The sequence below is a fragment of the Scyliorhinus torazame genome, chromosome 7 (genome assembly GCF_047496885.1).
Source record: "Scyliorhinus torazame isolate Kashiwa2021f chromosome 7, sScyTor2.1, whole genome shotgun sequence".
NCBI lineage: Eukaryota > Metazoa > Chordata > Chondrichthyes > Carcharhiniformes > Scyliorhinidae > Scyliorhinus > Scyliorhinus torazame.
In genome coordinates this window covers 206,508,532-206,529,847 of record NC_092713.1, presented here as the reverse complement: position 1 = coordinate 206,529,847, position 21,316 = coordinate 206,508,532, and the positions used below count along the sequence as shown (strand labels likewise).

Here is a 21,316-nt window from a genome sequence, read left to right as displayed (position 1 = left end):
GTTCAACTTAAAATTACTTTTCAAACCAAGATAACAAATAGTCGAAGTAATTTACTAAAAATGTGGAAGCTTTGAGGGAAGGAAATCCTGAAAACAATGTTGAATAAGTAGAAAAATCTCTGTTTGAATCCCAGGTCCATTCCCCTTTTGCCAAACTAACAAAGTACCCCAGTTAAAATATTCAGAGGAGACAAGATGGCTGTGGAAGATAAAACACACCACATCTATAAAACCGACTGGTACTAAACAATTCTCCATCAACTTTTAAGTAGTGGATTCAGGTAGATGCCTCCATATTAAATTTAGGGCAACATTACCTAAAAAGCTAATTTTTAGAAGAAGCTTCTGCAGCTCTGCACCATAACAGAATGAAAAGATAAGATGTTCATCAAACAAAATGTAAATCTCTATTAAGCAGCTTCATTCCACTGACTGAGAAGAATGGAGTCTATAGTACTTTGGATGTCATGTATTTTTCTGTATCATCCCATGTTGGGTTTCCATTCACAATTGAAATACTCCGCCAATAAGTTTCACAAGACAGAAACATGCAGAAACATGCGGCTTACTTTATCAGAGACAATGGGAGTGCAAGTTCTGGCATGTTGGATTTTATTCTTAGCTTACCCATCCTTCTTAGACAATATTTTGTGTCCATCATTTACATCTGAGTGAATCACTGCCTGCTAGATTCCTGGGAACAGCAGAAACTTCTCTTCCAAGGTCGAAAAATGAATTAAAACATGCACAAAACACGAGGCTATATTCATAACACAATACCCACGAGTTAAATATTACAATTTAGTAGAATGCATTAGGCAAAATACCATGCAAGTAGTTTCTGTCTGGATTCAAAAGATTTTGCTCGGATCAGTGATTTTACATGATAAGAAATGGAAGAATTCTGTTGATACACTGAAATTCCAGGCACGGATCAGAACCTGTAGTCCTTTACAAGGATGCACACACAAAAATTTAAACTAAGTTTGTGGAAGGCCAGGAATTAAAATGTTGACAGACCTGTGGTAAACAGAAGGAAATGATCAATACAATTCATAATACTCACCATAGGCATTGTACATCTTTGGTCCTAGGTCAGGTCGCACAAAATAGTTCGGGAGTCTTGAAGCCAGGTTTAACCTTCCATCTCTTTTTGTGTATTCAGGTAGAGGGAGGTTATTCATCAAATCATCAAACCTGCAAAACAAGAATTTTTAAAATTTATTTTAAATGCTGGGCCAGCATTTATTGCCCATTCCTAATTGCCCATGAGGGGGGCAGTTAAGAGTCAACCACATTGCTGTGGGTGTAGGTCAGGCCAGGTAAGGACGGCAGGTTTCCTTCCCTAAATGGGTTTTAATGACAATCATTAATGGTTTCATGGTCATCATTAGACTTTTAATTCCAGATTTTTTTTATTGAATTCAAATTTCACCACCTGCGGTGGCGGGATTCGAACCCGGGTCCCCAGAGCATTGCCCCTGGTTTCTGGTTTATTAGTCCAGTGACAATACCACTATGCCACTGCCTCTCCCTAGAAGAGGATAACCGTTTGCATATTTTATGTAAGAGTCTGAAGATGTTGGCATGGGTATAAATTTTATTACCTGGTTGGCATCATGTCCCTGAAGTCTTCACCTGGAGGCCAGTCTTTGAGCTTCAAAACCATTGGTTGCCCTCCTTCAGACTTCAAGCGCTCTGTGGCACAAAAGCACAATTCAAATTGGACTCCAGGAATTTTAATTAGTTGTCACAGTTCCATCAAACATTTACCTGTTTATATGTATGAAACAGTTTGAATATCTGCTGTAGGTATGATCTCCCTTATTCAGGAGGATAACACAATCACTTAAAAGAAGAAAAAAAATGTATTCCAAATTTTTTTTCAATTATCACATTCAGAATAGTCTAGCAAATGTATACAATTTTAATAAAAATATCCTCCCAACACAGCTCCACCTAATCTGGTTTAACCCTCCCCTCCCCCATCCCCTTTTATTTGCAAACGACAACCAGCTCCTTAAAGAAGGCAATGAACGGCATCCACCTCAAGTAAATCCCTCCTCCGATTCCCTCATGGCGTACTTAGTTTTTTCCAAATGCAGGAATTCCGACAAATCCCAGACAAATTCCCCAACTACTCCGACACCTGAAGCGGCGCGCGGTGTCCTCTATCCGAGCAAGACACGCCTCTGGGCTATTAGAGAGTCTAAGGTCAAGATATACAGTCTTCCTCCCCTCCTGCAACCCTAGCAAGTTTGACATTCCAAAGATCGCCGGCTCCACTCTCCCAAAATCTCCAACATTGTTTCAAAGAAGGAAATCCAGAACTTAACCAGCTTAGGGCAAGAAAAACATGTGCGAGTGGTTTGCTGGTCCCTTGAACAACGCTCACATCTATACTCTACCTCTGGGAAGAACCCACTCATATGTGCCCTGGTCAAGTGAACCCTATGCACACATTAAATGGTATTAAATTTGATCTCGCACACAAGATGTAGTTAACCTGATGCAAAGTCTCGCTCCACCGCAACCCCCTCAAATTCCCCAAACCAAAGCTAACTCTTCCTCCCATTTCCTCTTTACTTCCTCCAGCGAAGCCTTTTCCATCACCACCATCTGTCCATCTATGTCTGATATCTTCCCATCCCCAATCTCATCAAGGGACAACACCTTGATCATAAGTGAAGGTGCCGCAACCCAGGAAACAAAAAGAGTCCCGTACAAAGTTTTGCACCTGCAAATGCCCTCTTGGGAGTTTATACTTCTCTGCTAACTCCTCCAGCTCAGCAAACCTACCCTCCACGAACAAATCTCTGAACCTCTCGACCCTCTCACAGATCCTATGCGTCAAGTCCACCCCAGCCGGTACAAACCTATGGTTCTCACAGATCGGCGCCAGTAGCAACATTAACCCTAATTTAAAGTGCTGTCTGAATTGACTCCATATTCCTAGGGAGGCTGTTACCACTGGACTCGAAGGGAACCAAGCTGAAGAGAACAGAAGAGGAGCAGTAACAGGTGCTCCCCCCCCCGGCGCCGCACTCCTGCCCCGGCGCCGCGCTCCCCCCCACCCACGGAAGAATGTTCATCTTACCATCTGCACCCTTTGCGCCAAAGACAACGGGAGGGCACCCCACCTCTTCAAGACTGCCTTCATTACCCTCGACCAGGCTGGCCAGGTTCAACTTATATAACGAGGCCCAATCATGCCAGCAACTGTGCATCTGCGGACTTCCGGGTGCGGCTATGCAGAGCTAGGTCGCATATTCGGCAGCTCCTGCTTGGAACGGACTTTTGGGCTCTTTTACAGGGCCCCCACGGCATTTGTTTGACATTTCCCGGTGTGGGAAGAAGGCTGCAATATTCCCCCGACAGTGTCCCCCAGGAAGGGTATGTCTCTGGGTTGCCAGACACGGCAGAAACAGTAAAAGATTTGGCTGCAACTGCAGGATAAACAGGGCCTCTTCCAGCATGCAGGCGGGGGAAGGGCAAGCTTAAAGCTGCAAGCTGACCTGAGGGCCTGTATCAAAGGTGAATTCCAGCAGCAGAGGGAACAACTGTGAAAAAACCTCATCAAGGCCACTGAAGGGACTTCCGGTTGCGGTGATGCCTAGCTAGCCGCACGCTTCGGCGGCTCCAGCTCCGACGGACCTTCGGGCTCTTTTAAGAGCCCCAACAGGGAATTTTTCGACGACGCAACCCGGTGTGGGGTGTGTGAGAAGGGAGTCCCCCCCAAACGAAGGAGGAAAAAACCGGCGGCGGCGGCTGCAGCGCGAGGAATCGTCGACCAAAGGGTCAGAAAGAGAGAAGTACAAGATGGCGGCGGAGAAAGCGCAGGCGACATGGGGGCCTGAGCAGTATGAAGTTGTGAGACGGTGCGTGGAGCTGCTGAAGAGGGAGGTGCTGACCCCGTTGCTACAGGCAATTGAGGGGCTCAAGGAGACATTAAAGACCCAGGAGACAGAGCTCCGCGTGGTGGAGCAGAAGGTGACAGATATTGAGGACGAGATCCTGGGCCTGGCGGTTAAGACACAGACGCACGAGGCACTTCATAAAAAGTGTACTGAAAGGATCGAAGCCCTAGAAAATGGAGCGCGAAGGAAGAACCTTCGGATACTGGGTCTCCCTGAGGGTGTGGAAGGAGTGGACTGTGGAGCGTACGCAAGTACGATGCTGAGCTCACTGATGGGTGCTGAGGCCCCTACGGGCCCCTTGGAGGTGGAGTGGGCAAATCGGATTCCGGCGAGAAGACCAAAAGCGGGAGAACCACCCAGGGCGATAATCGTGCGATTTTACCGCCTTAAGGATAGAGAAGAGGTCCTGAGATGGGCTAAAAAGGTGCGGAGTAGCAGATGGGAGAATGCAGTGGTACGGGTATACCAGGATTGGAGTGCGGAGGTGGCGAGAAGGAGGGCGAGCTTCAACTGAGCCAAAGAGGTGTTGCATAAAAGGAAGGTGAAGTTCGGGATGCTGCAGCCGGCAAGACTATGGGTCACGTTTCAGGAGAGACACCATTATTTCGAGACGGCGGAGGAAGCATGGACCTTCATCAAAGAAGAGAAATTGGATCGGAACTGAGGGACTGATGCTGCAGGAAATGTTATTGTTAATGTTATGGTTGAAGTTAATTGAGAAGTAAATTGGGAAGGGGGGAGACATTGGGGAAATGTGGGCGCCGGTGAGGGGGGAAAGACGGGACATAGTTGGAGAATGGGGAAGGGGAGTGGGAGGGGAAAGGGAGCTGCGCCATAAGAGGCGGGTCAGGTAAAGGGATGTTCCCGCGCCAGAAAGAATAAGGCGGGAAGACAGGCGCAAGGCGGATGGGAGTTCCCCACACGGGGGGGTCGAGGAGTGAGCAGGAGTAGCCGGGGTCAGTTGAAGTCAGCTGACTTACGGAAGTAATATGGGGGGAGCAATCATGCTAGAAAGAGATCTAGCGGGGATGGGGAGGGGGGGACGACACAACTGGGTTGCTGCTGCGGAAATCCAAAAGGAAATGGCTAAAGAGTGGGTGGGCGGGGATGGTGTGCGACGCTGGGGGAGCGAGCGGGAGCGCGGAGGCGGGATATGGGACTGGCCTAGAGAAGGTAATGGCTAGTCGACACGGGAGGGGGGCAGGTAGCCCCCTAGTGAGGCTGATTACGTGGAACGTGAGAGGCCTGAACGGACCGATAAAAAGGGCCCGAGTGCTTGCGCATTTGAAAGGACTAAGGGCAGACGTGGTTATGCTCCAAGAGACGCACCTAAAGGTGGCGGACCACCAAGTTAGGCTAAGGAAAAGATGGGTGGGACAGGTGTTCCACTCAGGACTGGACGCAAAGAATAGAGAGGTGGCCATTTTGGTGGGGAAACGGGTAGCATTTGAAGCAAAGAACATCGTAGCAGATAGCGGAGGTAGATATGTAATGGTGAGTGGCAGGCTGGAGGGAATGGAGGTCGTGTTGGTTAATGTGTATGCCCCAAACTGGGACGATGCGGGATTTATGAGACGGATGCTGGGGCGTATACCGGACCTGGAGGTAGGAAACTTGATTTTAGGAGGGGACTTCAATACAGTGCTGGACCCGGGGCTAGATAGATCCAGCTCAAGGACCGGAAGAAGGCCGGCAGCGGCCAAGGTACTTAAGGGGTTTATGGACCAAATGGGGGGAGTGGATCCATGGCGATTTCTTAGACCTAGGGCTAGGGAGTTTTCCTTCTTCTCCCATGTCCATAAAGTGTACTCCCGGATAGATTTTTTTGTTTTGGGAAGGTCGTTGATCTCTAGGGTGGAAGAAGCTGAGGACTCAGCCATAGCGGTTTCGGATCATGCCCCACATTGGGTGGACCTGGAATTAGGAGAGGAAAGGGAGCAGAGAACACTCTGGCGATTAGATGTGGGACTGATGGCGGATGAGGGAGTGTGTGCAAGAGTGCGGGGGTGTATTGAGAGATACCTGGAGGTCAATGACGACAGCGAGGTCCCTGTGGGAGTGGTATGGGAAGCACAAAAGCGGTGGTCAGAGGAGAGCTGATCTCCATTGGGGCCCACAAAAGGAAAACAGAGGCCAAGGAAAGGGAAAGATTACTGGGGGAGATTTTAAGGGTGGATAGGGAATTTGCAGAGATCCCGGAGGAGGAATTGTACAGGGAGAGGAGACGACTCCAGACGGAATTTGACCTTCTGACCACCAGAAAGGCGGAGGCACTGTGGAGGAAGGCACAGGGGAGGAGGTATGAATATGGGGAAAAGGCTAGTCGCCTGTTGGCTCATCAATTGTGAAAGAGGGCAGCAGCGAGGGAAATAGGAGGAATTAGAGACGAAAGGGGAGACACGGTGCGAAGGGCAGGAAAGATAAATGAGGTGTTCAAGACCTTCTATGAGGAACTGTATAGGTCTCAACCCGCAGAGGGAGAGGAGAGGATGCGGCAGTTCCTGGACCAATTGAGGTTCCCGAAAGTGGGGGAGCGGGGGGTGGTAGGCCTGGGGGCACCGATTGGGGTGGACGAGGTTATTAAGGGACTGGGAAGCATGCAAGCAGGGAAGGCCCCAGGACCAGACGGGTTCCCGGTGGAGTATTACAGAAAATATGTGGACTTGTTGGCCCCGTTGATGGTGAGGACGTTCAATGAGGCCAGGAAAGGGGGGACTCTACCCCCGAAGATGTCGGAGGCGACGATATCGTTAATTTTGAAGAGGGATAAAGATCTGTTGCAGTGCGGGTCCTATAGACCCATTTCATTATTGAACGTGGACGCCAAATTGTTGGCAAAGGTACTGGCATCGAGGATAGAGGACTGTGTCCCGGGGGTGGTGCACGAAGACCAGACAGGGTTCGTAAAAGGGAGACAACTGAATGTTAACGTGCGACGACTATTAGGGGTGATAATGATGCCCCCAGTGGAGGGGGAGGCAGAGATAGTGGCGGCAATGGACGCAGAGAAGGCATTTGATAGGGTGGAGTGGGAGTATTTATGGGAAGTGTTAAGGAGGTTTGGGTTTGGGAACGGGTTTATTAGCTGGGTTAGACTTCTTTATGGGGCTCCAATGGCAAGCGTAGTTACAGGTCGACATAGATCGGAGTATTTCCGGCTATATAGGGGAACAAGACAGGGATGCCCGTTGTCTCCATTGTTGTTCGCGTTGGCAATTGAACCTCTGGCCATGGCGTTGAGAGACTCCAGGAAATGGAGAGGGGTGATTAGAGGGGGAGAAGAACACCGAGTCTCGTTATACGCGGATGACCTATTGTTATACGTGTCGGACCCAGCGGGGGGGATGATAGAGGTTATGCGAATTTTGAGGGGGTTCGGGGATTTCTCGGGGTATAGGCTAAACATGGGGAAGAGTGAATTATTTGTGATACATCCAGGGGACCAGAGTAGAGACATAGAAGGCTTGCCTCTAAGGAAAGTGGAAAGAAACTTCCGATACCTGGGGATTCAGATCACTAGGAGCTGGGGAACCTTGCACAGACTTAATCTGACACGGTTGGTAGAACAAATGGAGGAGGACTTCAAGAGGTGGGACATGCAGCCTCTATCGCTGGCGGGCAGGGTGCAAGCAATTAAGATGATGGTCCTCCCGAGGTTCTTATTTGTATTTCAATGTCTCCCTATACTAATCACCAAGACCTTTTTTAATAAAATAGACAGGAGCATCACGAGCTTCGTGTGGGCAGGGAAAGTTCCGAGAGTAAGGAGGGGGTTCCTTCAGCGTAGTAGGGACAGAGGAGGATTGGCACTACCGAACTTGGGCGATTACTATTGGGCCGCCAATGTGGCAATGATACGTAAATGGATGATGGAGGGTGAGGGAGTGGCGTGGAAAAGACTGGAGAGAAAGTCCTGTAAAGGGACGAGTTTAGAGGCGCTGGTGACGGTGCCGCTACCGATCTCACCTAAAATGTTTACCACAAACCCGGTGGTGGCGGCAACATTGAATATCTGGGGACAGTGGAGGCGACAGAGAGGGGTGCGGGGAGCCCTGGTGGGGTCCCCAATCAGGAACAACCATAGGTTCGCCCCAGGAAGAATGGATGGAGGATTTCAGAGCTGATACCAGTTGGGAATTAGGAGGGTGGGAGATTTATTTATAGATGGGACTTTTGCGAGCTTGGGAGCATTGGAGGAAAAGTATAAGTTGCCCCGGGGAAATTTCTTGAGATATATATGCAGGTGAGGGCATATATATCTTGACAACAGGTGAGGGAATTTCCGTTGCTCCCGACACAGGGGATACAGGACAGGGTGCTTTCAGGGGTGTGGGTCGGAGAGGGCAAGGTGTCAGAGATTTACCGAGAGATGAGGGAAGAGGGGGAGGAGTCGGTGGGCGAACTAAAAGGAAAGTGGGAAGAAGAACTAGGGGAGGAGATAGAGGAGGGTATGTGGGCTGATGCCCTAAGCAGGGTAAATTCCTCTTCCTCATGCACCAGGCTTAGCCTGATTCAATTTAAGGCGCTACATAGAGCACACATAACGGGAGCAAGATTGAGCAGGTTCTTTGGAGTGGAGTACAAATGTGGGAAGTGCGGCGGGAGCCCGGCAAACCACGCACATGTGTTTTGGGCGTGCCCGGCACTGGAAGGGTATTGGAAGGGAGTGACGGGAGTGATTTCGCGGGTGGTGAAGGCCCGGGTCAAACCAGGCTGGGGGTTAGCTCTATTTGGAGTTGCGGAAGAGCCGGGAGTGCAGGAGGCGAAAGAGGCCGACGTTGTGGCCTTTGCGTCCCTAGTAGCCCGGCGCAGGATCCTACTCATGTGGAAGGAGGCGAAACCCCCCGGACTGGAGGCCTGGGTAAATGATATGGCGGGGTTCATTAAACTGGAGCAGATAAAGTTTGCCCTGAGAGGATCGGCTCAAGGGTTCACCAGGCAGTGGCAGCCATTTCTCGACTACCTAGGGGAACGTTAGAGGGAAGACAGATGACCAGCAGCAGCAACCCAGGGGGAAGGGGGAGGGGAGAGGGGGGTTAGTTTAGTTTAGGTCAAAGATAAAGGGGTTTTGTTACTTGTGTATTGTTAAAAATTTCTGTATTGTTATTGGTGCGTTTGCTTTGTAAGAGGGGAAAAATTGTTGTTTGGGAAAAAAATTTCAATAAAACATATTTTTTTAAAAAACTGTGCATCTGCATTCAACGGAGAGATGGGCCTATATGATCCACATTCCTTGGGATCATTATCCTTTTTCAAGATCAGGGAAATCAATGCCTTCGCCAGTGTGGCTGGTAACATTCCCCGGGACAGAGAATCATTAAACACGTCCAACACAAAGAACAAAGAAAATTACAACACATGAGCAGGCTCTTCGGCCCTCCAAGCCTGCACTGACTATGCTGCCCTTCTGAACTAAAACGCCCTACCTTCCGTGGACCATATCCCTCTATTCCCATCCTATTCATGTTTTTGTCAAGACTCCCCTTAAAAGTCACTATCATATCTGCTTCCCCTACCTCCCCCGGCAGCGAGTTCCAGGCTCACACCATCACCCGCTGTGTAAACAAACTTGCCTCGTACATCTCCTTTAAACTTTGCCCCCCGCACCCTAAACATATGCCTCCTAGTCGAATTTATAAAATTCCACAGGGAATCGCCCACCCAACAACTACCCGTGAGGCTGCCTGATGTCTCAATTGGCAAGCCAATAAACAGCTGGCCTTCTCTCCGTACTCAGAAAATATCCCTCTTGAATGACAAAACTGGCTCGTCATCTTCCCTGTCGACACCAACTCAAACTCCATCTGTAGCTTCTTCCTCTCTGCTAACAGGTCCGCCATTGGGGCAGCAGAGTATTGACGGTCCACTTCAAGGATGGAATCCACCGTATCACACTTATTTCTATGGGCCTTAAGTGAAATTATCTCCGCCCGATGACTGCCTTCAGTGTTTCCCAAAACGTGGAAGGAGAAACCTCCTCATTCTTATTAAAATCCACATAATTTTCAATTGCAGAAGCAAAATCTCTCAAAACCATTCATCCGCTAGAAGCACCGTGTACAACCTGAACAGGGGTCTCCGAAAGCGGCCCGACACCAATTGTATATCCACATCGTGTGGGGCATGATCTAACATTACTATGGCCAAGTACCCCGTCACTCGCAACACCTTAGTCACCCCAGATGCTGTAAAGGATTTGGGGCTCAACCTCATCTAGCCTGGGGACAAACATGCAATTAAAGTCTCTTTAAATGATTAACTGATAAGAGTCACATTTGGGGATGGCCGCCAGTACCCTTTTGTTAAAGTCCGTATTGTCCCAGTTTGGCAAGTGTATGTTCACCAAGACCACCTGAATATCCGGCAACACCCCACTCACGATTACATATCTTCCCCGAGTCCACCAAAATACTAGCCACAGAAAAGGTCACGCTTCTACTGATCAGCACCGCCATCCCCCTCGCCCTTGTGTCAAAACCTGAGTGGAACACTTGCCCCACCAACCCTTTCCGCGGCCTTGTCTGATCTCGAACTTTCAGATGTGTCTCCTGGAAGACCACATCCGCCTTAAAACTCCTTAGATGGGCAAACACCCGGGATCTTTTAACTGGCCCATTTAACCCCCTCATGTCCCATGTAAGCTGCCTGATTGGGGGCCCCTGCAACCCCCCCCCCCCCCCCCCCCCACCCCCCAACCAGCCATATCCTGTCTGCAACGACATTTGACTGGGCCCCACCTCGTATCGGCTCCAGGTCTACGCCGCCATCCCCCTCAAACCAGTACAATAACAACCCCCCCCCCCAAAAAAAACTAACCAATCTCAACACACAAGTTATTATACCATTATCTATTGCAGGACAGGAATCAATCATAGAATCAGTATCATACATAGTCAATATTCTAAGGCGAGACAGACCAATGAATTGAAATTTTTTTTGACAAAACAGACATAAGATGAATTTTAGCTTTAATATCAATGCATATTTCTAATTTAAAGATTGTGAGAATTCTAATTCATGCTACTGAGGAGTCATCACTTTAATGACAGTTGAGTAAGTTATTGCACAGAACATTTGTATAATTAGAGCCATCCTCAAGTTCCTTTCATGATCTCGAGTTAGAGGCAGTATTACTATAAGTGCAAAATATATTCATAGGTACAATATGGTTACAGATTGAATTTGCTACCTTGGTCCTGTTGAATATGGCATTGGGAAATTAAAGCATTATCTAACTACTGATTTGATGTTTCCAGCTGACAGCGTGGTTTTTATAATCTGTCCTGACATTTAAAACGTATTTATAATCACTAAATGTGTATGTTTTATGAACTATTTGATAACATACTTGTCAGAATCTTTAATAGGTTCTTTTGTATTAATGAAGACTGAGCTGAAAGGTAAGATGATGATCTCGGACTGAATATTAACTTTTTCCCCCGACAATGTTTATTATTAAAGTTGCTTCACTCATTGCTGTGCCTTACTGCAAGTGGTTTAGAAGTCTCTGGAAAACAATCGCTCAAGTGAGATCTCTGAGATGCGTTTTAGTGTTGTACCTGGGCTAAGATTCTTTAGGCCTTCATGCTAAAGAGTTACTCGTTTATAAAAGCTATCCCACCATCTGACAAGATGTGCCCAACAAGCAACACAAGACTTCCCCACTGACTTTAAAACATCTGCTTTACACTCAGAATTGTGCAGCATCTTAGGACCAACTTCTGAATACAAGTCACTTGAGTTTAACTCTCAAGACTTCCAGCGTCCCGGATGGCTTCATCTGCAGAAAGTGCACCCAACAGGAGCTCCTCACAGACCGCATGGTTCGGTTGGAGCAGCAATTGGATGCACTTAGGAGCATGCAGGTGGCGGAAAACGTCATAGATCGCAGTTATATAAATGTGGCCACACCCAAGGTGCAGGCAGAGAAATGGGTGACCACCAGAAAGGGCAGGCAGTCAGTGCAGGAATCCCCTGTGGTTGTCCCCCTCTTGAACAGGTATACCCCTTTGGATACTGTCGGGGGGATAGCCTATCAGGGGAAAACAGCAGCAGCCAGAGCAGTGGCATCACGGCTGGCTCTGATGTTCAGAAGGGAGGGTCAAAGCGCAGAAGAGCAATAGTAATAGGGGACTCTATAGTCAGGGGCACAGATAGGCGCTTCTGTGGACGTGAAAGAGACTCCAGGATGGTATGTTGCCTCCCTGGTGCCAGGGTCCAGGATGTCTCCGAACGGGTAGAGGGCATCCTGAAGGGGGAGGGCAAACAGGCAGAAGTCGTTGTACATATTGGTACTAACGACATAGGCAGGAAGGGGCATGAGGTCCTGCAGCAGGAGTTCAGGGAGCTAGGCAGAAAGTTAAAAGACAGGACGTCTAGGATTGTAATCTCGGGATTACTCCCTGTGCCACGTGCCAGTGAGGCTAGAAATAGGAAGATAGAGCAGCTAAACACGTGGCTAAACAGCTGGTGTAGGAGGGAGGGTTTCCGTCATCTGGACCACTGGGAGCTCTTCCGGGGCGGGTGTGATCTATATAAGAAGGACGGGTTGCATCTAAACTGGAGAGGCATAAATATCCTGGCTGCGAGGTTTGCTAGTGTCACACGGGAGGGTTTAAACTAGTATGGCAGGGGGGTGGGCACGGGAGCAATAGGTCAGAAGGTGAGAGCATTGAGGGAGAACTAGGGAATAGGGACAGTGGGGCTCTGAGGCAGAGCAGACAGGGAGAAGTTGCTGAACACAGCGGGTCTGGTGGCCTGAAGTGCATATGTTTTAATGCAAGAAGTATTACGGGTAGGGCAGATGAACTTAGATCTTGGATTAGTACTTGGAACTATGATGTTGTTGCCATTACAGAGGCCTGGTTGAGGGAAGGGCAGGATTGGCAGCTAAACGTTCCAGGATTTAGATGTTTCAGGCGGGATAGAGGGGGATGTAAAAGGGGTGGCGGAGTTGCACTATTGGTTAGGGAGAATATCACAGCTGTACTGTGGGAGGACACCTCAGAGGGCAGTGAGGCTATATGGGTAGAGATCAGGAATAAGGAGGGTGCAGTCACAATGTTGGGGGTTTACTATAGGCCTCCCAACAGCCAGCGGGAGATAGAGGAGCAGATAGGTAGACAGATTTTGGAAAAGAGTAAAAACAACAGGGTTGTGGTGATGGGAGACTTCAACTTTCCCAATATTGACTGGGACTCACTTAGTGCCAGGGGCTTAGACGGGGCGGAGTTTGTAAGGAGCATCCAGGAGGGCTTCTTAAAACAATATGTGGACAGTCCAACTAGGGAAGGGGCGGTACTGGACCTGGTATTGGGGAATGAGCCCGGCCAGGTGGTAGAAGTTTCAGTAGGGGAGCATTTCGGGAACAGTGACCACAATTCAGTAAGTTTTAAAGTGCTGGTGGACAAGGATAAGAATGGTCTTAGGATGAATGTGCTAAATTGGGGGAAGGCTAATTATAACAATATTAGGCGGGAACTGAAGAACCTAGATTGGGGACGGATGTTTGAGGGCAAATCAACATCTGACATGTGGGAGGCTTTCAAGTGTCAGTTGAAAGGAATTCAGGACCGGCATGTTCCTGTCAGGAAGAAGGATAAATACGGCAATTTTCGGGAACCTTGGATAACGAGAGATATTGTAGGCCTCGTCAAAAAGAAAAAGGAGGCATTTGTCAGGGCTAAAAGACTGGGAACAGAAGAAGCCTGTGTGGAACATAAGGAAAGTAGGAAGGAACTTAAGCAAGGAGTCAGGAGGGCTAGAAGGGGTCACGTAAAGTCATTGGCAAATAGGGTTAAGGAAAATCCCAAGGCTTTTTACACGTACATAAAAAGCAAGAGGGTAGCCAGGGAAAGGGTTGGCCCACTGAAGGATAGGCAAGGGAATCTATGTGTGGAGCCAGAGGAAATGGGCGAGGTACTAAATGAATACTTTGCATCAGTATTCACCAAAGAGAAGAAATTGGTGGATGTTGAGTCTGGAGAAGGGTGTGTAGATAGCCTGGGTCACATTGAGATCCAAAAAGACGAGGTGTTGGGTGTCTTAAAAAAGATTAAGGTAGATAAGTCCCCAGGGCCTGATGGGATCTACCCCAGAATACTGGAGGAGGCTGGAGAGGAAATTGCTGAGGCCTTGACAGAAATCTTTGCATCCTCACTGTCTTCAGGTGATGTCCCGGAGGACTGGAGAATAGCCAATGTTGTTCCTCTGTTTAAGAAGGGTAGCAAGGATAATCCAGGGAACTACAGGCCGGTGAGCCTTACTTCAGTGGTAGGGAAATTACTGGAGAGAATTCTTCGAGACAGGATCTACTCCCATTTGGAAGCAAATGGACGTATTAGTGAGAGGCAGCATGGTTTTGTGAAGGGGAGGTCGTGTCTCACTAACTTGATAGAGTTTTTCGAGGAGGTCACTAAGATGATTGATGCAGGTAGGGCAGTGGATGTTGTCTATATGGACTTCAGTAAGGCCTTTGACAAGGTCCCTCATGGTAGACTAGTACAAAAGGTGAAGTCACACGGGATCAGGGGTGATCTGGCAAGGTGGATACAGAACTGGCTAGGTCATAGAAGGCAGAGAGTAGCAATGGAAGGATGCTTTTCTAATTGGAGGGCTGTGACCAGTGGTGTTCCACAGGGATCAGTGCTGGGACCTTTGCTGTTTGTAGTATATATAAATGATTTGGAGGAAAATGTAACTGGTCTGATTAGTAAGTTTGCAGACGACACAAAGGTTGGTGGAATTGCGGATAGCGATGAGGACTGTCAGAGGATACAGCAGGATTTAGATTGTTTGGAGACTTGGGCAGAGGGATGGCAGATGGAGTTTAATCTGGACAAATGTGAGGTAATGCATTTTGGAAGGTCTAATGCAGGTAGGGAATATACAGTGAATGGTAGAACCCTCAAGAGTATTGAAAGTCAAAGAGATCTAGGAGTACAGGTCCACAGGTCACTGAAAGGGGCAACACAGGTGGAGAAGGTAGTCAAGAAGGCATACTGGTCTGATTAGTAAGTTTGCCTTCATTGGCCGGGGCATTGAATATAAGAATTGGCAAGTCATGTTGCAGCTTAGAACCTTAGTTAGGCCACACTTGGAGTATAGTGTTCAATTCTGGTCGCCACACTACCAGAAGGATGTGGAGGCTTTAGGGAGGGTGCAGAAGAGATTTACCAGAATGTTGCCTGGTATGGAGGGCATTAGCTATGAGGAGCGGTTGAATAAACTCGGTTTGTTCTCACTGGAACGAAGGAGGTTGAGGGGCGACCTGATAGAGGTCTACAAAATTATGAGGGGCATAGACAGAGTGGATAGTCAGAGGCTTTTCCCCGGGGTAGAGGGGTCAACTACTAGGGGGCATAGGTTTACGGTGAGAGAGTCAAGGTTTAGAGTAGATGTACGAGGCAAGTTTTTTACGCAGAGGGTAGTGGGTGCCTGGAACTCACTACCGGAGGAGGTGGTGGAAGCAGGGACGATAGTGACATTTAAGGGGCATCTTGACAAATACATGAATAGGATGGGAATAGAGGGATATGGACCCAGGAAGTGTAGAAGATTGTAGTTTAGTCGGGCAGCATGGTCGGCACGGGCTTGGAGGGCCGAAGGGCCTGTTCCTGTGCTGTACATTTCTTTGTTCTTTGTTCAAGGCATTGAGCTCATACTGTTGGACAGCTGGCTGAATCATCACTCCTCAATTTACATTGAACAACAGGCTCTCACGTGTGCTTTTTAAAAACATTGCAGATGTTGATGTTGAAATCCAAATTTCAAACATTCATTCTGTGCCCACCTGATTTTTCAGTGGGGTCAGTGGTTTACCATGAACGCAAAAGTCAAATGAGTTCATTACTAATCCGGGGATTTTTGCTGATTCTTTGGAGGTTACATTTATTGATTCTATTCTTTTTCCATGGGAACAGAAAGCATGTGATCTTGACTGTCTGCTACGTAACAACACTGTTGTTGACTTTTAGTTTCATGCAGGGGCTTAACACACTTTGGAAAAACAATCACTATACTTACTTGCAATGATTTCAAAACCATCCCAAAAGTCCCGGACTTTCACATCAGAGATGATGGCACAATTTCTGCAGTTGACCAGATCAACCTCTTGGTCCCCAAACTCCCGGCTGAAAGCTTCAGGTTTCCAGAGGGCTGAATTCAACTTCTTATGGACACCAGACACCAATACCGGCTGAGAAGAGCAAAACACTAACCATGAGAAAAATGCCTGTCAGGAATTCAAAGCATTCTTTCTTAAACCAACTGAGTATGTCAGATACCAAATTAAATAATGACTTATCAACACAATCAGCAGTAAAAGAAAAAAATCAACTTAGTAAATAGAGCCTGTATCATAATCAAGCAGCCATTCAATGCAAGAACAAAGACTATTATTACAGTATGAACCATCACAGATTTTAAAAATAAATTCAACTTTGAACGACTACATTCACAGATGATGGAGGAGAAATAACCAGGTGTGTAAAGTTTTTTTTAAAAAGGAAGTACACAGTGATTTTCACATACAGAAGAAATATACTCTTTAAATACAGAAATCATGAGACAGATGCAACTTTCCTCCTCATGCACTGAATCACTACACAAAAATGGAATGCTATATTGCAAAATGGGATATAAACCCAAGGCCAGCTTGAAATAATTGTCATAGAGTTTTCATATTAAAACAGTAATTTTCAATATAACCATGTGAATTTATCCATATAGTTTCCTTTTTTTATGAAGAGGCAATTTGGGGTTGCACGGCGACACAGTGATTAGCACTGTTGCCTACGGGGGAGGACCCGGGTTCGATCCTGGCCCTGGGTCACTGTCCATGTGGAGTTTGCACATTCTCCGCATGTCTGCGTGGGTTTCACACCCTAAACCCAAAGATGTGCAGGTTAGGTGGATTGGCCATGCTAAATTGCCCCTTACTTGGAAAAAAAAAATTGGGTACTCTACATTTATTTTGAAAAAATTAAGGGACAATTTAGCCTGGCCAAGCCACATACTCTGCACATATTTGGGTTGTGGGGGTGAGGCCCACGCAGACACGGGGAGAATGTGCAAACGTCACCTGACAGTGACCCAGAGCCAGGATCGAAACCGGGTCCTCAGTGCGCACGGTAACTGTGATAACCACTGTGCAGCCTGCTCCATATAGCTCCTTAACAGATTGAAATCTGAAATGTTTAAACTGGAGAATTTTGAAATTGCTGGACAGCAATTAGAGCATGAATAAATTAGAAGGTTGCATAAACGTTAAACTCGAAATGTGATGATCTTCTGGCAACATGTTCATGGAACAACCACACATGTTTGCAGATGGAATTGTAATATACACGGACAAAGTGTAAGGTTGGATGATCATTTTACATGCAGGAAAATAATTGAAGAATCCGCTGGATGCTTTCAAGTCATTCCTTTTATTGTGCATTCACAAAAGTGTGTGCGATAGTTCCTACCCACACCCCAGCAAAAGTGACTTGTGCCATCCCACTTCTACCATGAACTCACCAATCAGAAACTTATTCAAAGACGAGCATGCGCACATTGATGTTGAATCATTCTGTGTCTAGAGTGGTTACCTGTCCCTGCTTCCAGCACTCCCTGAAGATTTTCCAGTTGTTTTTGTTGCTGGGATCTTGGAGGCAAAGTAAACGACCATCACAGAGCCAGCAGTGTTGTGTGTTTGGGTCCAGAACACTCATTTCCATTACACCTTGCTTCTTGGTCTCTTTTAGTGCCTCTGTGGGATTCCCAATTCGCTTTGACGTATCTGCAGACATTTTATTCTCGACTACCGATGCAATTATGTGATCCAAAAAGTTTGGTAGGCCTCCCTTTCCCTTGTCAGTCTGTGTTTAAAAATCACACAAAAGAAACTAGGGTTAACAACTAATGCCCATCAACAAAAGAACTACTTCAAATAATATTGTTGCTTTCTTTAAGAAAGGTAGCTAGCATTTAATATTTTGGACCACTAACATAGCAGTTATAACAGAGGAATGAAAATGATGTTGAAACTCCCAGAACATTTAGATAATTTGATTTCCTTTCAATTTTGACACCAGGTCCATATTTCGGTGTACCTACATCACATGGACTACGTCGATTCAAAAAGGAAGCGGCACCATCACCTTCTCAAGGACAATTAGGGATGGGCAAGAAACATTGGCCGGGCCAACGACATTCACATCCAGCGAATGAATAAATTAAAAAACACTCCTTACCTCTTAAGAAATCCGCTCACTTTTTTTCCAGAAATGTTTGGACTCATTTTACACTCACTGAATGTGAAATCTAGTCTTCATTTCTTAACTTGTAATTGTATGTTCTCTGTTCAGCAGGAAACATTTTCTTCACTGCTCACACATTGAAACATAGAAAATAGGAGTCGGCCATTTAGCCCTTCCAGCCTGCTCCGCCATTCATTATGATCATTATGGCTAATCATCCAACTCAATAGCCTGATCCCGCCTTCCCCCCCATATCCTTTGATCCCCTTCGTCCCAAGTGCTATATCTAACTGCTTTTTAAAAACATAGTGCTAGGCGTGCGCGGCCCCACCTCCCTCTTTCTGTGTCTGGCCGCCATGGGTCATCAGCAGCTTTACTGGTCTCACCCCAGGAAATTCGGTCAGGGCTCCCGCTCATGCCGAGTCTGTGCGAACCGACACGGCCTGATCCGGAAATACGGCCTCAACATGTGCCGCCAGTGCTTCAGACAATACGCTAAAGACATCGGCTTCGTCAAGCTGGACTAAATTACAAAAGGAGCAAGAGTGCATTCTAATGCAATACGAAATGGAAATTTAGCATTTGTCAAACAATTCTAACCGCCACCTGGAAGAAGCAAACTTTTGTGATGCTCCATTTTTGTAAATAAAATTTAATTGTCATTTAAAAAACAAACATAGTGCTAATGCTTCAACTGCATTCTGTGGGAGTGAATTTCACAGGCTGACCACTCTCTAGGTGAGGAAATATTTCTTCATCAAGTCCTAAATGGTCTACCTCATCTCCTCAGATCCCAGGTTCTGGACACCCCCACCATCAGGAACATCCTTCAAGTATCCACCCTTTCTAGTCCTGTTAGAATTTTATAGGTTTCTATGAGATTCTTCTGAACTCCAGCGAATACAATCCTAACTCACTCAATCTCTCCTCATACATCAGTCCTGCCATCCCAGGAATCAGTCTGGTAAACCTTCTCTGCACTCCCTCTATAGCAAGAGCATCCTTCCTCAGATAAAGAGACCAAAACTGCACAGAATGACTAAAACTGCACACTTATTCATTTCCCTATATAATGGCTAGATCATGTTGATTTAGTTGGTTGCGTCCAAATGAAAGTTATCAGATTTAAACTCAACAGCATTCCTACTGTGTTTCTCTGTACCCTTAACAATCTCTGTACTTTTTTTTTTTAAAAGCACGGTGCCCAAAACTGGGCTGATATTCTCACCGTGATTACTTTAAGTGTTACAACTTCCATAGACTTTTGTTGCACAGATCTACTTATTGTATCAACATTCAATCTACTTTTGAATTAGGACTCTTCTCAATTATATGAAGATAATCATGATGCTTCATATTCATGATTTCCTTCTTCAACAGGAAATTCTAAAAATGCCAGAGAGAAGCGAGGGTTAGGTCACTGCAGGTTTTAATACCAGCACAATATCAAAGTAAAAAACTACTGATTATTTTTTCATATTCATAATTTCAAACATTACACTTCTGTTCGTCATACTTACCGTTGAAACAGATGTGAAGACCGAAGGAAATGGGAGGCTGGTCTCAGCAGCTCCACGCTGTAATTTCCCTGGGGCAGAATTTAGCAGATCTCGAAGGCTCGAGCCTTCTGTCTTGGTGGTTGAGGGGCCTCCAGACAAAAGGCTGCTGAATGGCTCTAAAATGGAGGGAGGCTTGGACAAAGCGTTGAATGAGTCCAGTGCTATGGGAGGCCTGGAATCTTGGCTTTGATTCAACACAGATCGCAAAGAACTGCTACTTTCTAGGAAGGAAGACAAAATAAATGTTAAACTAATAAAATATAAATTGGCATGAATTAGAGAAAGCAATAACTACATTCCTTGTCCATGATTGGATCACAGTGCCAGTGACCCAGGTTCGATTCAAATCTCAGGTGACTGTCTGCGTGGAGTTTGCACATTCTCCTTGTTTGTGTAGGTTGGAGGTGGCACAATGGTTAGCATTGCTGCCTCATGGCACTGAGGAAGCGGTCACTGTCTGTGTGCAGTTTGAACATTCTCCCAGTGTCTCTGTGGGTCTCACCCTCACTAACCGAAAGATGTACAGGGTAGGTACATGGGCCATGCTAAATTGGCACTTAATTGAAGAAAAAAAAATTGGGTACTCTAAAAATTTAAGAAGTGTGTGTGTGGGTTTCCTCCCACAGTCCAAAGAAGTGCAGGTTAGGGTGGATTAGCCATGCTAAATGGCCCCCCAAGTGTCCAAAGGTTAGGGGTTGGGGCTGGGAATTGGGTCTAGGTGGGGTGCTGTTTCGGAGGGTCAGTGTAGGCTCGATGGGCTGAATGGCTTCCTTTTGCACTGTAGAGATTCTATGATCGTAAGCTCTACAAATGACAGCTCCATTAAGATCTTTGCAGGTATCCAGAATCATAGACATTAGCAGAGGTGTAAAAGTCTGCATAGTTGGTTGTGCACTGCAGATTTGAATCATCACAAATCTGTTCCAAGGATACATCAGGTGCCATTACTGTCCTATAAAGCTGCTACAAGATACTATATATCGTGATCAACCAATGCAAGCAATCACCCAAATACCTGTAAATCATGTATCATGTTTATACTGCTAAATCTAACCCTAGTATCCTGCCAGCAGCTTCAGACACCCAGATTTTTTGTAGGACCCCAAGTTTGCTACTGGAATACGGTCTAATTTTTGGATGCCAGTCTCTCCGGGGAAATCGAAGGGCATGAATAATATCATGCATATTATCTGGTTTCCTCTGGGAGGATGCATCAGATCTTTCACCCAGAGGAGACAGAACATAATCAGAACTAATACGTATTTACAGCAGGAACCCTGTTCTACGGCATTTTTAAAGCCCAAATCTGACAACAAGCACATGCAAATTCTGCAGCAACAAAATGCAAATTTTGTCTTTTGCATCCTGGATTTTCACACCAGTGAGAATAGTTTATCTGTATCTAGTCTACCAAATTCTTTAGTCATTTTAAATACATTGATTAGGTAACTCATCAAATCTTCTATACTCAAGGGATATAAGCCAAGTTTGTGTGGTTAGCTTCCTCTATCATTTAAGAATTGTTTAATCCATAAAGGTGGTGCCATTTGGCAACACGTAAATTCTGTCAGACTCACCAAATGCTGTGACACACCAT

At 46.5% G+C, this 21,316-nt stretch overlaps 2 protein-coding genes across 3 annotated transcripts in view; one reads left to right on the top strand and one right to left on the bottom strand.

The window, feature by feature from the left end:
* Positions 1 to 21,316, bottom strand: part of kdm3b (lysine (K)-specific demethylase 3B) — a 215,795-nt gene that overhangs the window by 25,610 nt on the left and 168,869 nt on the right. For both annotated transcript variants that reach the window (XM_072512004.1, XM_072512005.1), the window contains exons 17-21: positions 19,681 to 19,940; positions 17,510 to 17,779; positions 15,942 to 16,113; positions 1,608 to 1,698; positions 1,067 to 1,197 (exon numbers count right to left, since the gene is read on the bottom strand). In XM_072512004.1, coding sequence (XP_072368105.1) covers positions 1,067 to 1,197; positions 1,608 to 1,698; positions 15,942 to 16,113; positions 17,510 to 17,779; positions 19,681 to 19,940 — 924 coding nt within the window. The remainder of the gene's footprint in view (positions 1 to 1,066; positions 1,198 to 1,607; positions 1,699 to 15,941; positions 16,114 to 17,509; positions 17,780 to 19,680; positions 19,941 to 21,316) is intronic.
* Positions 18,480 to 18,835, top strand: LOC140426805 (small ribosomal subunit protein uS14). Its single transcript, XM_072512006.1, has one exon. It carries the CDS (start codon positions 18,517 to 18,519, stop codon positions 18,685 to 18,687), a length of 171 nt encoding a protein of 56 aa, XP_072368107.1. The 5' UTR covers positions 18,480 to 18,516; the 3' UTR covers positions 18,688 to 18,835.

What these genes read in the sequence shown, in the direction of transcription:
- LOC140426805 (XM_072512006.1), top strand. Translation starts at nt 18,517, where the DNA reads ATGGGTCATCAGCAGCTTTACTGGTCTCACCCCAGGAAATTCGGTCAG.